The 16,130-nt window shown below is 44.8% G+C and overlaps 1 protein-coding gene across 1 annotated transcript; it reads left to right on the top strand.

Annotated features, from left to right (window-relative positions):
* The first annotated feature begins 5,804 nt into the window (after positions 1 to 5,804).
* Positions 5,805 to 12,047, top strand: CUNH13orf42 (chromosome unknown C13orf42 homolog). The gene is made up of 3 exons (XM_026653437.1): positions 5,805 to 6,227; positions 10,524 to 10,671; positions 11,809 to 12,047. The coding sequence occupies exons 1-3, from the start codon at positions 5,805 to 5,807 to the stop codon at positions 12,045 to 12,047; spliced, it is 810 nt and encodes a 269-aa protein (XP_026509222.1).
* The last annotated feature ends 4,083 nt before the right edge of the window (positions 12,048 to 16,130 follow it).

Here is a 16,130-nt window from a genome sequence, read left to right on the forward strand (position 1 = left end):
TATTAATGGAGCACACAGCAAGCAGCAATAACAATGGGAATGTTGTTTGCGCTGAGGTCTGACCTACTCAGGCAACAGCGCCAGCGAGCTTTTAAACGTCCAAAGGCACATTCTACCACCATTCTGCACTTGCTCAGCCTATAGTTGAACTGCTCCTTACTACTGTCCAGGCTGCCTGTGTAAGGCTTCATGAGCCATAGGAGCAAGGGGTAGGCTGGGTCCCCAAGGATAACTATTGGCATTTCAACATCCCCAATGGTAATTTTCTGGTCTAGGAAGTAAGTCCCTCCTTGCAGCTGCTTGAACAGCCCGGAGTTCCTAAATATGCGAGCGTCATGCACCTTTCCCGGCCATCCCACGTTGATGTCGGGGAAGCGTCCCTTGTGATCCACCAGTGCTTGCCGCACCATTGAGAAGTACCCCTTGCGGTTTATGTACTAGCTGGCAAGGTGGTCCGGTGCCAAGATAGGGATATGCGTTCCATCTATCGCCCCACCACAGTTAGGGAACCCCATTGCAGCAAAGCCATCCAGTATGACCTGCACATTTCCCAGGGTCACTACCCTTGATAACAGAACGTCAGTGATTGCATTGGCTACTTGGATCACAGCAACCCCCACAGTAGACTTGCCCGCTCCAAATTGATTCCCAACTGACCGGTAGCAGTCAGGAGATGCAAGCTTCCAGATGGCTATCGCCACTCGCTTCTCAACTGTCAGAGCAGCTCTCATCTTGGTATTCCTGCGCTTCAGGGTGGGGGAAAGCAACTCAGAGTTCCAGGAAAGTGGACTTACGCATACGAACGTTTCGCATCCACTGTGAATCATCCCACATCCGCAACACTATGCGGTCCCACCAGTCTGTGCTTGTTTGCCTGGCCCAGAATCGGCGTTCCACTGTATCAACCAGCCCCAGTGCTGCCATGATATCCCAATTTCCACAGCCCATGCTTTCAGGAACGTCTGTGTCCATGTCCTCATCAAAATTCTCCTCGTGCTGGCCTCTCTTAGCCTGGTGCTGCATATACTCCAGGATAATGCGCGAGGTGTTTACAATGCTCACAACAGCAGCGGTAACAGTGAACTGAGCGGGCTCCATGCTTGCCATGGTATGGCGTCTGCATGGGTAACCCAGGAAAAAAGGCACAAAACGATTGTCTGCTGTTGCTTTCATGGAGGGAGGGGCAACTGACAACATGTACCCAAAACCACCTGTGACAATGTTTTTGCCCCATCAGGCATTGGGAGCTTAACCCAGAATTCCAATGGGTGGCGGAGACTGCGGGAACTGTGGGATAGCTACCCACAATGCACCGCTCCATAAGTCGATGCTAGCCCTGGTAGTGAGGATGCACTCCGCCGACTTAATGCGCTTAGTGTGGACATACGCAATAGACTGTATAAAATTGATTTCTAAAAATCGACTTCTATAAAATCAGTCTAATTTCGTAGTGTAGACATACCCTCAGTCATCTAAAACAACATCGGGTTAAATGACCTTGCTGTCTGTGCATGCAATTCATGAGTTGGGAGACGTGTTTAAATCTTGAGAAATTGTTATTTTCACCTCCATTTTTGTTTGTTGGTAAAATGTAATAAGCTGTGCTATTCTCAACTGCGTTGTAATGTCTCATGTAACTGTGTTGGGGGAGAAAAAGATTGGTTATTATCATGTGTCTATAATGTGGGTAGACTGCCTTAATTAGCATCAGAGCTGTAGTTCAACCCAAGAGTGATTAGATGCTCCTTTGTATCAGCCATTTGGCTGCAATATAAATATCAGTTGGCATTGGGATTGATAATGCCCTGTCATTTTGAGGCTGATAGCTAAACAAGGTTTGACTCCTCCTACATTATTAGATATAGCTAATAAGGAATTGTTGGTTCATTTTATATGTTTTAATCATCCCAATAATTAGACTGATTTGATATTAACCCACTTTGTCTTCATTTGATTTATGTCTTTGATTTTATGATTTTTGTTTAGTTATAACTTATATACCATTGGAAGCCCATGTAGATTGATATTTCTTAACCAGACATCAGGCTCTACAACTGCAAGAACCCTGGGGCAGATAACAGAGATAACTTTAAAAGCCACCTCCTGATGGTCCATAGAACCTGCCTCCTGTAGTCCTCCCCACAAACCAGAAACAGTGAAGAAAATCATACAGCAAAAAAGCATTTTAATAATAAAATGCCTTCACTCAGCCAAGTCAAAGTCAAACGGCCAAATGAACGAACATGAAAGGAGAGCTGCATTGTCAAAGCTAGTAATCCTAGATGCCATTAAATATTTAGAATGATCTATTTCTCTCTAGCTCCTGCTTGGGAAGTTTAATAGCTTCCTGCAAACTTGGCACTCTGCATTAACGGCGAAATATCCCAAACAAGTTTGAAGCAAAGAAACAATTCTGGAATAAGAGCTTGGGTTTTTAATTATCAACAGGATTAGCTATGGCAGGTATATTCAGTTCCTATCAGCAAGGCTGGGGAAGAGGAGCATGCTGTCTGAGTGCAATTCCCATTACTTTGCTCATGGGAGAAGTCCTATTCACTTCAAAGGGGACGGCTTCCATACAGAAGGGGAATGTAATTTGGCTTTGAATAAATAGAGGCCTACTTAGAAAACCACCTGCAGCTGTGAATGCCTGATTCCATGCCCTTGTGGTGGGAGATGGGGGCTCAGGACCCTGCCCTCAGTGCTTGATTTGTGCTGGGGCTTGTTAGGGCTGAGCCCCGGCACCTCTGGGCTTACCGCGTCAGTTATGAAAGTAAAAAAATTGCTGGAGCCCCAGCACCTAGTTGCTTGAGCTCTGGCACCTCTTTCATTACAAACTAAGCACTGCCTGCCCTCACCACCACTAAACACACAAGATCTATTCTTTGCCTTTAAAGAGAGCTGAAGTCTTGTCTTTTAATCTTAGAAGCATAAGGGTTATTTCAGATACAGATGTGACTCTAGAGAAAAAAAATAAATATTCATGTTCCCTACATAGCATAGCTACAGTATTGAGTCATGCATGACTTTTATTAGTCCCTGCTTGTTAAAATTCATTCGTGAAGCAATAGGAACCTGGTTTCTGGGGGCACAAAATGAACCTGGCCCAGTATTTTTTAAAATGGGGGGAGGGGACGATTTTGGGATCAGCAAAGCACTAAAGCAGGTGATTAAAATTAAGTACACCTCTACCCCAATATAACGTGACCCGATATAACACGAATTCGGATATAACGCGGTAAATCAGCGCTCCGGGGGGGTGGGAGGGGGCTGCTCGCTCCGGCAGATCAAAGCAAGTTCGATATAACACGGTTTCACCTATAATGCGGTAAGATTTTTTGGCTCCCGAGGACAGCGTTATATCGGGGTAGAGGTATATATGCTTAAGACCCACTGCAGGGACTGAAGTCAATAGGACTTAAGCACATGCTTCAAGTACTTTACTGAAGAATAATTTTCCTTGTGCTTAAAGTTAAACAGATACTTAAGTGCTTTGCTAATCAGGGTATATAACATCTAATGTACTCTTATCATTAAATGCAGTCCTGGTTTTTGTTTAAAGTTTGATTTACCTTGCAGTGGAACTACTAGTAAATCCAAATGAGATCAATCTGCTATGGAAAGGCAGTGCTTGATCCCAGAGCTTGTCTCTAGGGAACTCCCATTGCCATCAGCAAATCACTGGACTCCAATCCTTCCTGGAGCTCCCATACATGTTCAAGTCACTGAAGTCAATGGAAGTCCCATGGGCAAGATGGCTACAGGAGCAGACCGAGAGTGCAAACACAGGTGCTCATTATATTCACTGCAACTAAAACCTGAAGATACAGCAAATCAAATCCACTTTAAAGGGATATTCTGGACTGATCTCACTTCTTTCTGTTTGGGACAGTAACTGCACTTTGCAACACTAGTGAGGCAGATACAAAGCTCCAAACTAAGGATTCCTTGCAGCCTTATACTTTGTAAAAGAAAATATGTACTAGAAAAGAGAACCCACAATGCTTTTTTACTATACTACTTTTATGAACCAGAAGGACTCTCTCCCTTAGACCTCGAGGCACTGGGACAGATTCTCACATAGGTGACAATTTCTTTGCACAGCTCTGGGGCTCAAAGGGGCCATAAAGTTGGTTTTACCAATTACCTGGATGGGGGAACACATGCAGAGCACCTCTGGAAGTATTAGGTAATATAAACTTATCTCTATGGTCCAGCTCTTGCCAGCCACTAGATTATAGTCTGCTGGGTGCAGTTTAGAGCAATCCCAAGGCTACTCTTGCTTATAATGGGAGCCAAACCAGCCCCAGAATTAGAGAACTACAAAAGTGGCATAAAGCTATCTTGAGTCTGCCTTACATCCTATGCCAAATCACAGCTCAGCCCTGTCCTGAAGTCAGGGCCTATATGTAAATATTCTCCAAAATTATAGTATGAAATCATCGCCCAGTGAATCTGAGTTTATGGAGGAATGCATGAAATTAAACATACATTTATATTATCATCCAATATTGCCGTAGCCAATTGCACAACTGTTATGGTGCCTAAATCCCTATGCAAGACTTCCAGTGAGTTCAATGGGAGTTTTGCCTGAGTGAAAACTGTAAGATCATACCCATGATTTCTGAAAATAAAATAGCTTTCTCAAACACACAAGTCCTGAGCAGAATGAGTTACAAACTCAATTGTGAAAATGTAAGCCCTAAACATTCCTGCAGACTTTAGATAAAAGCTAGATCATTCTGACAATGAAAACTGGCTGCTGTCCAATTATTTCCCTTAAAGCACATTCACAACGTGGACACTATGCAAATCATAGAATAGTATTAATATGCTAATAATATTTACAGTATTTTTCAGGCTAAATCCTGCAGCCATAAACACAATATTCAAATGTTTGCACATCGTTTTTTTCTTGAACAAACATTCAAAACCCACAGATGTAATGGTTTCTCTGTGCACTAAAATCTCTGCTATTATTTTGAGATAAAGGAGTATTTTAGAACAGTTTTATTTTACAGCATTTCTCACACAGTGAAGCTTTTGAATGGGGTGTAATGGATCTGGGTACCTGAGTACACTTTATTCCTAACAAAGATGTGCTATCAAATAGCTGTAACCATTCCTCTGTTGCCATAGCACAGAACACAACATCCCTTCTCAGAGCAGCTGAACTCCTGCCTGGAGGTGCAATGATCTAGACAATACAGGTGTTCCCTTCCTGATCAGTCAGTCCCTCTTGGTCTATGCTTATTTGAATGGTTTCTTCACAAAACACCCATTAATGGTCTGCTAAGCCATGTCTCATTATTTCTTAACCAAGAGGATATTTTTTGGACCTTAGAAGTAGTTCAGTACCATGGTCAGCACAAAGACATCTCAAATCTATGCAACTATAAGGTGAAGTAGACAGCTAACGGATCAAGGATGTGACACTGATGGAAACAAAAGAAAGAAACAATGGAGAGGAAAATGTCTTGTCTGACACTGATGATTTGTATGGAGAGACTCTAGAGGAACGATCAGAGGAAGGCATTTGACCTACTGTACTACGCTTTAATCAGAGAGAAAAGCAAAGCTGTTTAAGTGATGCAGATGTAACCGAAAACATTGCTGTGATCTTTAACAAAAAAATATATTGGAAGCAGCTGAAGCAGCCATAAACTTTTAGCCTGGTTCCAGTGAGCATCTGGCAAATCTGCCTTTCAGCTAACAACAAGAGACTTGGGTACTGACTAGCTAATTTTGCCTTAAAATCAAGAGGCTGAAGGAGACAAGGTACAGGGTGAAGAAAGTGGCACATTATGTTCAGAAAGATCCATTCAATCTTTCACCCCAACTCCCATAGGAGGAGTCTGGCTGATGATATCCCTTGCTATGATGGCACAGGCTCTGCTGTAAGGCTGATCCGCAGCACCTCTATGTACACTCTTGGAGGTGAGCAGCAGAGACTCAATGAATCCTTGAAAAAATGCAAAAGTACCACCAGTATAGAATCATGTGCATACTTCCAGCAGAAAGAGGAAGACAGGGCCTGGATGTACTCCAAGACTCAACATTGCTTACAGTACTTACAGGATCTATTAGCTTTGAGAAAAAAATACCTTGACAGCATCAATGACTTAAAATCCATGAACATGACATCAGAAATTTCTCCGGTGTCAACAAAATCCTCCAAAACAGGGAAAAAGCCACTACACCCACTTCCTACCAGGCACTCCTCTAAGGTAAGGGCTATTGTATCTAAGCACAAGAAAATATTCTTGCCATGTGGTTACCTACCATTTGCCTTAACTGCGTAACATGTAGTTGCATAACCTGTGTTGGTTTTCTGTGTCAATGGTCTTTATTCAAGATCAAGTCCCTCTTACTGTGCCACCATTTGAAATAGAGAATAATTTAATGTGTACAAGCAGTCATTAAAGAGTGAATAAAGGTTGGGTAGTACCTGCTGAATTAGATTTGATTCTCTGTGCATCCTGGATGCAAACATAAGAATTAAGGTTGAACAGGTATCAACCATAATTTGATGATTGTGCGGGATCCTTTAGGATCTGGATTTGACCTGATAACAGAACGTTCTGTAAAGGAGCAGCTGCCTTCTGCTGCCTCTAGGATCCTGGTGGCTTATCAGACCAATCAGGTGGGTTTTTCTTAGTCTGAAGTTATCATTTGTGTTATTATTAAGTGCCACCAATTATAGCCCTCCACCAAGAGCAAGGAAGAAGGGGGGGATCTGGTTATATTTAATCACTTTTAGAGGTAGGGTTGGACCACAGCCTTTTTTGGAGGACAGCTGGGATGCTTTAATAGATTAAAGTGATGACAGATGCAATTTTGTTTCTTCCCAACTCTGCCACAGACCACCTGTGTGATCTTAGGCAAGTAACTTCATTGTGCCTCCATTCCCCGTGTGTAAAAGGGGGATAATAATACTCCCCTTCTGCACAGGAGTGTTGTGAGGACAATAAACCATAAATACTTAGAAGGCACTCAGACAGTACAGTGATAGGAGCATAGAAGTACCTCAATAGGTAGAGAATCCTGGAGTGGGGGGAGATGAGAATACATAGGGCCTGTAAAAACACTTTTTGGAGTGATGTGGAGTGTGCATGAGTCAAGATTCATCTGAATGTTTTGGGGGAAATGTTAATGAGAGCGAGAAAGAGGTGGGTGTGTATGAAGTCTGGAAAATGCATCCATAAAAAGATAATTGTGTTTGAGGCTATCACATCAGATGGCACCTCATGGTTCTCCACCTTGGTTGTTTATAGCTGGTACTGACTGGAGAGCTCAGTAATCCATTGAGATAAGTAGGAGGCTTTCTATCGGCTGTGCACTTTGAAATTATTTACACAGAGTACATTCTTATATTGAACCACCATGATTTTCACTGAGCAGCCAGGTACAATGTCATCAGCAGCACTAGTTTTGTCATCACTACGAGTTCCACTGCCAGCCATGGGGACATGGCAAGTATTAGTTCTCAGTGCTCCATTCACTAGAAAGCTGCTGCTAACTAATACACTGGCAGCTGCTTTAGAAACAGAAAACAAAATTTCTCTCTTCACTGTCATTACGCTCAGAACTTTGAAGCAGCACCTTTCATACAGGCTATCTCCAACCACTTTACAGAGTAAAGAATCATACAGTTGCAAAATCGAATGCAGCCTTTCATTTCAGTTGCAGTTTTGTATCTCACGTATCTGAACTGTTTTGTTTGCATCTGCTCAGAATTTAGGCTGATTTAGCCCGGCTTGATTCACCTAAGATACCGAGCTTCCAGCAGTGGAAAGGCTGCCTGCCGGAGTATTATGCTCATGCAAAGTGGCCACAATCCCTCCTTTGACAGCAGAGCCACAGCTGGCCTGTGCAGGGCCCACAGTGGGTGCTAGTGGGGTAGATGGTGTAGGGAGGGGACATAGGGCTGACTCATTGCATCCCCTGAGACTCTCTATCAGGAGGGCATTGACCACACTTTGAAGTCAACCTCCCACGGCAGAAGCCCTGAAGGAGAACACTGGTGCAAATGCTGCCTACCCTCCCACAAGGACAAATTCACCTTTGGATATAGTAGTTTCTGCTAGTGCATGGGGGTGCAAATTGTGCCAGTGGGGGCTGAATGAAGCCCAAACATTTCTGGCACCAGAGACCATATTTTCTAATGCTCTATGGCCGTGATCCAATGCCCACTCAGATCAATGGCAGTTTTCACATGACTTCAGTGCTCTTTGGATCAGGACCTACATCTGTATCGTATTCGGTACACTGATGCTCAGTAAATAATGGAGGGGAAGAAGATTTAAGATGTATTGGCAAGGGGAGACAGAGACATTTGTAAAAAGATGAAGAATCAAGGAGAGGGAAAGATCCAAAATAGACACACTGAGATCTAGGAGGAGTGTAGCCTAGGAGTTTATGACACACCCTGCCTATAATTAGTTGGGGTTGGTTCCTTTTTGGTTCATGGGAGATTGACAGTCACTGGGGTCACTAACTCCATTGCCATCAGTGGTGGAATTCTGGATCTACCCTTGTGTAACTGAGAGCAGAATTTGGCCAAGTCAACACAGTGGAAAGAAAACAGTGGTAAAGGATGCAAAATGCTGACTACAGTAGGTACTGTGGACCAGACCTTACAGACAGAAGGTCTACATAGACTCCTTACATTTCCTGAGTGTTGTTATAGTGCTATGTACAATTGAAAATTCCTCTTTAAAGAAAAGGAACTCTGGTTTAACAAACAAATAGAGCTCTCATTTGCTAAGGTCTGGAGTATTATGTCATCTGATTATAGCTGACTAGCTCTTATGTGTGACCAGACTTGATTCCTGCTGGAGTGTTAACTCTACCAGCCTCCTGCTCATAAATGGATAATGTATGACATCAGCAGGATATGCTGTACAGTGAGTTATTCTCCCAACACAAGAGGGTCTGTCATTGCACCATAACACTGGCTTTGAAGAAAGGGGTTCTGAAGGACTAAAGAAGTAATCCAGAATACCACGGGTTATTTGGCCGCTTTCTAAATGGTACTTTTATTTAGTGATCACAAGTTTCTTTTTAACCACAGGGATGTATTGTTTTGTACGTCACTATCTGCTTGCATTAACATTATCTTCAGTGAAAATTCATTTCTCTTTCTCTGCGTGATGAAGAATTAGTAGAAATGCACTCACCAAACACTGCGCAGGCTTGGATCTGGATCCGAATGTCTGTCTCTATAACCGGCTGAACCAAAGTCTGGGTACTGAATGGTATCTGACCTTTGGGTCTGGATTCAGGCTCAAACTTTGACCCTTGGGCTTGTCCTGAAGGAAAAATAATTTGTGTCTCGGATGATATTGACAAGAAGTTTTATTTAAACTGTCTTCTAACCACTAAGGGCCAGATGTAATAGCAGTCACTACAGTCAGTAAACGTGAAGTGGCTGCTTCCTCTTAGCACTCCTATCCATGCAAATCACCCCAAAGGGGTTAGGGAGCAAAGAAGCTAGGTCAAGCTTTATTCATCCCCTCACCAGCCCACAGAGCAGAGAGCTGCTCCTTCAAAGAAGGCTGCATCTTTCAAAGATATCTGGGAGAGTCAGGGAGGTAGTGTGGTTGGGACACACTGCTCTCAATAGTACAGTCTGGCCTTAAGCTGAGTGAGAACATAGGCAGTTCTTACTTGGGCAGAACTCCCAGGAGAGTCAATGGGCGTTTTGCCTATACAGACACAGCAGTACATAGAAACTCCAAAAAGTGTTACCACATTGTTATAACTGTTTCAGTTTTTACACAGAGAGCTGTTTATTGAAGAGAGTTTTTATTTTTAAACCCTACTGGTTTTCCTTTGGAGTTATCACCACACTGTCAAATTGCCCCCCTTTTAGTGGCACACAAGCCTCCTTAAATAGACTTTATGCACAAAGACCTCAGTTCCCACATAGTGGGCAGATTTTCAGAAGAGCTCAACATGTTGAGTGCCGAGTGCTGTTTGAAACTCTACCCCTGCGGGTCAGGACAGGACAGGAGATGTTGGCCGACAAGCATTTTTGAAAATCTGGCCCCAGCTGTTGGGGCGGGGGGCAGGCGATGAGCATTTGAAAATCTGGCCCATTATTTCCAAGAGATTCAACCTGTTTGGGAGGCAGAGTCTTCTAATGGGTAGTGCCCAGGCCTGGCATTCAGGAGATATGGGTTCTATTGCTGGCTCTATCACCGGCCTGCTGGGTCTTGGGCAAGTCACTTTTCCTTCTCTGAGACTCAGTTCCCCATCTGTAAATAGGGGATAATGGTACTGACTTCCTGTCTAAGCGCTGTGAGATCTACTGATGAAAAGAGCAATATAAGCACTAGGTATTATTTTTGGACCATTTTCTTAGCTTGGTATGAACTATGGACTAGAGATGGGCCCAAATAAAATTATCAGATTTTGCGCTGTTTGGATCCAGATACAACTCCACTTTGCACAGTTCTTTTATTAAAAAGTAGTTCTATATTATTTTCAATGTACTTATTTCTTACGCATCTGTTCAACAGATATCAATGGAGAAAAGAGTCCCACAGTCCAATTCAGATGTAAGAGAGGCAATAGCTTTCTTGGACTCTGTGATTGCAGATCTGGATGCAGAGAGATGGCAGAAAGTTCCTGTGACAGATCTCCCAAACGTGGATGTTGACTTTGATGGTGAAGTCTATATAGAGCATCTAAAATACAATTACTAAGGGAAGAGAGGTGGAGGGTGACATTTTTATGATCCACATATTTTCCAATTTCTACAATGGGTAGTCTTGTTTATAGAGCTGTTAAAAATATCAGCAGAATAGTCCTTATATAATTTTCCCATTATCTATCTATCGATGACTGAAATATAGCTTTCTATATAGATTGATCTCTTTCCTCATTCAGAAAAGGTTGGCTGATTTTGGTCAAGTTTATAAACCAAAAACTCACCTACAGGCATTGAGGGGGAGGGCTAGCTCAGTGGTTTGAGCATTGGCCTGCTAAACTCAGGGTTGTGAGTTCAATCCTTAAGGGGGCTGCTTAGGGATCTGGGGCAAAATCAGTACTTGGTCCTGCTAGTGAAGGCAGGGGGCTGGACTCAATGACCTTTCAGGGTCCCTTCCAGTTCTAGGAGATAGGCTATCTCCATATATTAAAAAACACTGTGCAAATAATGGATTTATTTATTTTGCATCACTGACAATTCAATCAATAAAATTGTTTCAGGTTGATCCGAAAATGATTAAAAAAAAAATCTGATTAATTGAAAAGTCAGAAAACAAGTAGTTTTTGGTTGAATGAAACATCTTGTTTACTCTGACATGAAATGCTTTGTTTAGATTTCAAGCTTCTCCCTCCCGCCTCCCCAGTTTTTAAAAATAAAGCTAAAGGCAATTTTGAAACCAAAATTCATTTGGAATCAAGCTAAATATTTTGTTTCGAAGAGGTTGAAGTGAAACATTGACTTTTGGGGAAATTTGAGAGGTTCCACCCTCCTCCCCCCTTACAACCATTTGCTGAAATTGACACAAATTCACAAAATGTTTCAGTCAACCCAAATCTGCATTTTTCACTAAGAAAAGTTTTGGTTGAAAGATCTTGCCAGCTCTACCTATAAGCTAGAGATAAAGTACAGAAAATTTTAGTCAGAAAGTGAAATTCAGAAATTCCTGAAGTAGAAGCCATTATGGAACCTTCACTGTGTTACTCAGCATTACTTCTAGAAAGGACCTAATTAACATCCTCCTTTGTCAATTACTAGCTGAACATCAACATTCATTGGGAAGCTGTTATTAACTAGAACTATCTTCTCTCTTTCAGTTGCTACCAGCACTCGTGAGCACAGTTTACATTCAAACTGGATTCTCCGTGCCCCTCAGAGGCACTCCCAAGATGCCTTGCAAATAGCAGAGGCAGCAAGCCAGTCTAAAAGAAACAGCCAGAGAAGAACAACTGGCTCCAGAAAGAGATTGGAAAGATATCCAATTTATTTACCCAAAGCTGTGGAAGGCGCATTCAGCACTTTAAAATTTAAACCAAAATCATGTAAGAAGGACTAGCCCCAGCTGGAAGATAGCCATATGAAAAGATAGAATGTGTAGCATTTACTTCTCTTGATAAGCTCTGGCCCACCCAACACTGCAGCAGGTACATAACAGTGCATGTTAACTGAAGGTTCTTTATGCTGTTTGTATTGTGAGCCATGGCTATTCCAGGTTTGCAGTGACATTGGAACGTAGCTCATTGAGTTCACGGTGCCTAACAACCCTGCTTTATCACTGGGTGGGGAGGAAGGTCCAACTTGGCAAGTGTTTTCCAGTGTTGTTAATGGAAGCAATGATTCCAGCATTGCCTGGTGCAATAATTTCTCTCCTGGCTCTAGTGCTACAAAGCAGTTCTATTCATCTTTGGTGAATTTTGCACCAGGAGTTCCAATTTCAGGGCAGCAAAATGGACTTCCCTCATCTTTGCATCAGAGAATTTAGTGCGTGCCATCATCAGTCCCATGACCTGAGAGCATGCAGTGGCACCAACGAGAGGATGTGGAGAAAGCAGCCTTGAAAGGGCCTTAGAAACAGCAGCAATAAGAGCATCAGCATGAGCAGGTTGTGTTGTGAGACAACTCTCCCACTGTGTGCTAGAAAAGTCAAGCAGATCCTGTACTCTGCTCTCTTATGGAAACTTTTTGTTGTTGTGGGAGACAGCATAAAGGGCTCCTTGCAGGTGGAGATTTGTGCAATTCTTTTCATAGGTTACAAGAAAAATAAAAATAAAAATTCCTCAACCATTTATTTGAATAGCCAGATGCTGATCAAACCTAGGTGATGGGAATTTAAAACATTTACACTCGCTCCTATAGGTCCTATAGGTGTGTAATATCTTTGAACAGCAGCATTTGTGAACAAACAGGACATGGACTACTCTCTAATCCAGGGGGGAAATTCTGAACATAAATCCTAGCACATCAGCACCAGGTTACACCCATTACATGGACATCTGTGTTCATTGAGACCTCCAGTGAACACTGAAAAAAACCCATACTACAGAGGTGCTCCTAAGAAGATGCTTTTACCTTAGCCATGCTACATAAACCATTTCGAATTTGTGATACACAGTATGCCTATTTCTCTAACAAAGAGCAAAGTAAAACCTCAGGGACTACGCTGAAGCATTCCCACCATGTTGCACTGGCTGTTTGGACCAGGCACTGTCATTATGAGTCCCTAGTTTTTGTCTGAACCTTATCCAGGTTAAAGTTGACTTTCTTCAGAATCTGAAAGAAAAGCAAGTTAGAGAGAGTCTGTTTTGCTCCAATGTCTTTTCTTTCTATTGGCCTCCAATCAGTACTGATCCTTGGTGCATGGCTTATTGGGCATGAAATATACCATTTTAACTGTGTCTGCAATGGGGTGCACTCACCTCTCATGATCACCCATTGGCCAAATGCATGTGCCTGCACTCTCTCACTCTCTCTTTGTGGTGGGTCTTTGCTGACTCATCCCTCCAGCCAAGTCTCTCTCTCACACACACAGACACTCTGTCTGTGAGTAAAAGCACAGCAAATCCTTTCTGGGGTATAAGTCCAACAGAGGCCTCTCTCAGTGCCCTCGGTAACATCTCTCTCAAGTTGTCCCTGCTCTGGTATAGAGCGGTTCCCCAGGGCTCCTTCCGTGAAGGCAATGTCTTCGCCCTCTCAGGTCCTTTCTGGGCTGCTGCAGTTCAGTTGCCCTTCTGGGGTGTATCAAGGTCCAGGCCACTTTCCCAGTGGCTGGTGGGGGTGGAGCGTGGTTCCAGCCCAAGGACCCTATGGATAGCAGCTGTGCCATGTCCCTTTATCTAAGCCACACTGCTGCTCTAATTCCCTGGGCCACTCCCCCATGGCTCCAGTACATTCTTCACCCTTACCTCAGGGCCCTGTCCTGGTGGAATCCCAGCAGCCAGCCCAGAGCTTCTTCACGTTCCCCCCACCTTCTGCCAGCATTACTCTGTCCAAGGGCCTGTAGCTCCCTCAGCCAGCCAGGCACACCAGCCACACTCCTCCAGCTCTAGCAAGGAACTAAACTCCCTCTAGCCCTGCAGCTCTTCTTATATTAGCCTTCTGGTTCCTGATTGGCTGCTTCTGACACAGCCGCTCTAGGCAGCTTGAAGGATCTCTCTACTGCCCTTTTCTGGGGTCGGGTGTGGCAGTAGGGTTACCATATTTCAGCACGGAAAAAAGAGGACTGGAGGAGCCCCTCCCCCGTCCTGCCCTAGCCCCGCCCCCGTCCTGCCCTAGCCCCACCCCTTCCACTCCCCGCCCCCCTCAGAACCCCAACCCTCCCCCTGCTCCTTGTTCCCTGACTGCCCCCCAGGACTCCACCCCCTACCTAAGCCTCCCTGCTCCTTGTTCCCTGATTGCCCCCTCCTGAGACCCTCCCCCCATCCTAATTTGCCCCCTAGGACTCTACCCCCACCTGTCTCCTGACTGCCCCAACCCTTATCCACACCCCCACCCCCAGACAGACCCCCGGGACTCCCACGCCCCATCCAACCACTCCCCACCCCCTGACAGCCCCCCCCCAGAACTCCCGACCCATCTAAACCCTTCTGCTCCCTGTCCCCTGACTGTTCCGATCCCTCTCCCCACCCCTGTCCCCTGACAGCCCCCTCCCAGAACTCTCAAACACTCCCCCCGCTCCTTGTCCCCTGACTACCCCTCCTGGGACCCCTGCTCCTAACTGCCCTCCAGAACCCCACCCCCTACCTAAGCCTCCCTGTTCCTTGTCCCCTAACTGCCCCCTCCTGAGACCCCCCCCACCCTAACTGCCCCCCCCCAGGATCCTACCCCCTACCTGTACCCTGACTGCCCAAAACCTTATCCACCCCCCCACCCCCAGAAAGCCCCCCCCCGAACGCCCGACCCCTCCCCCGTCTCTTGACTGCTCCCTCCAGAACCTCCCTGCCCCTTCTCTGACCCCCTGGCCCCCCCTTACTCTGCCGCTCAGACCAGCGTGCCGGGGAGAAGGAGCGGGGGAGGAGCTCCAGACTGCCAGTGCGAACGGCCGGCTGGTGATCTGCAAATGCAGGGAGGGAGCGATCTCTGCTGCAGGGGGAAGGAGGGGCTGTCTCTGGCTGTCGGAGCCCGGGGGGAAGTCCGGACATTTAGAAATTCCCCCCGGACGCTATTTTTAGCTCTAAAATCCGGACATGTCCGGGGGAATCCGGACGAATGGTAACCCTATGTGGCAGGGCCTCAGGCCTCCAGCAGCGGGCCTCCAGACATAGTCCACCCCGTCACAGTGTCCCTTGTGAATTGGGAAGGTACTTTGCACAACTTCCTGCCATTTCTATGTTCAGCATTTTTGCTATACAAGGGACTTGGGTAAAGATCCAGAGGCAGGGACTGCTGAATTAGTCATAAGCATCATGCACGCTGTACTGTAACATTTACTAGACAGCAAGCATTGTAGATCTGCATTTCTATTGCTTCTTGACAGACTTACTTGACCAGAATTCCTGCCAATGGCTAAACATACTGCAGATCTTACTGAGTTAGGATGCTATTCTTCCCCTGATAGGAGAGTGCCAAGGAATCAGCTGTTCGCTGCTGGCACCTGCTGATCGAATAACATCCTTTGTTTTTCTTTCTAATGCTATTCATGAACTGGGTTTGCTTCTGTTACACTTCAATTCTACATGTTCTTCCTCCACATTCAGTTTAGCCTGTAGTCCTGCCCAATCCAGCAACATAAATTCTGCCAACATCATCCAGAAAGTCTGATGCCATGTTGAAGCAATAAATTAGGGTATAAATGTTGCTCTTCTGTTCCTGTTGCTCATAGACTTTAATGGCAGAAGCAACCATCATGATCATCTAGTCTGACCTCCTGCATATCGCAGGCCACAGAACCTCACCCATCTACTCCTGTAATAGGCCCAGAACCTCTGGCTGAGTTAGTGAAGTCCTCAACTCTTGATTTAAAGACTTCAAGTTACAGAGAATCCAGCATTTACTCTAGTTCAAACCAGCAAGTGACCCATGCCCCAAGTTGCAGAGGAAGATGAAAAAACCTCCAGGGTTTCTGCCAGGCTGACCTGGGGAAAAATTCCTTCCTGACCCCAAATATGGTGATCAGTTAGACCCTGAGCATGTGGGCAATCTA

This window comes from Terrapene carolina, unplaced genomic scaffold (assembly GCF_002925995.2).
Source record: "Terrapene carolina triunguis isolate 2854851 unplaced genomic scaffold, T_m_triunguis-2.0 Scaffold139, whole genome shotgun sequence".
Taxonomy (NCBI): Eukaryota; Metazoa; Chordata; order Testudines; family Emydidae; genus Terrapene; species Terrapene triunguis.

Excerpts from the sequence above, each read along its gene's own strand:
- CUNH13orf42 (XM_026653437.1), top strand. The coding sequence starts at position 5,805 with ATGTTCAGAAAGATCCATTCAATCTTTCACCCCAACTCCCATAGGAGG. Across the intron at positions 6,228-10,523 it reads CTACCAGGCACTCCTCTAAG|ATATCAATGGAGAAAAGAGT; the intron begins GTAAGGGCTATT and ends TCTGTTCAACAG. Across the intron at positions 10,672-11,808 it reads CGTGGATGTTGACTTTGATG|TTGCTACCAGCACTCGTGAG; the intron begins GTGAAGTCTATA and ends TCTCTCTTTCAG.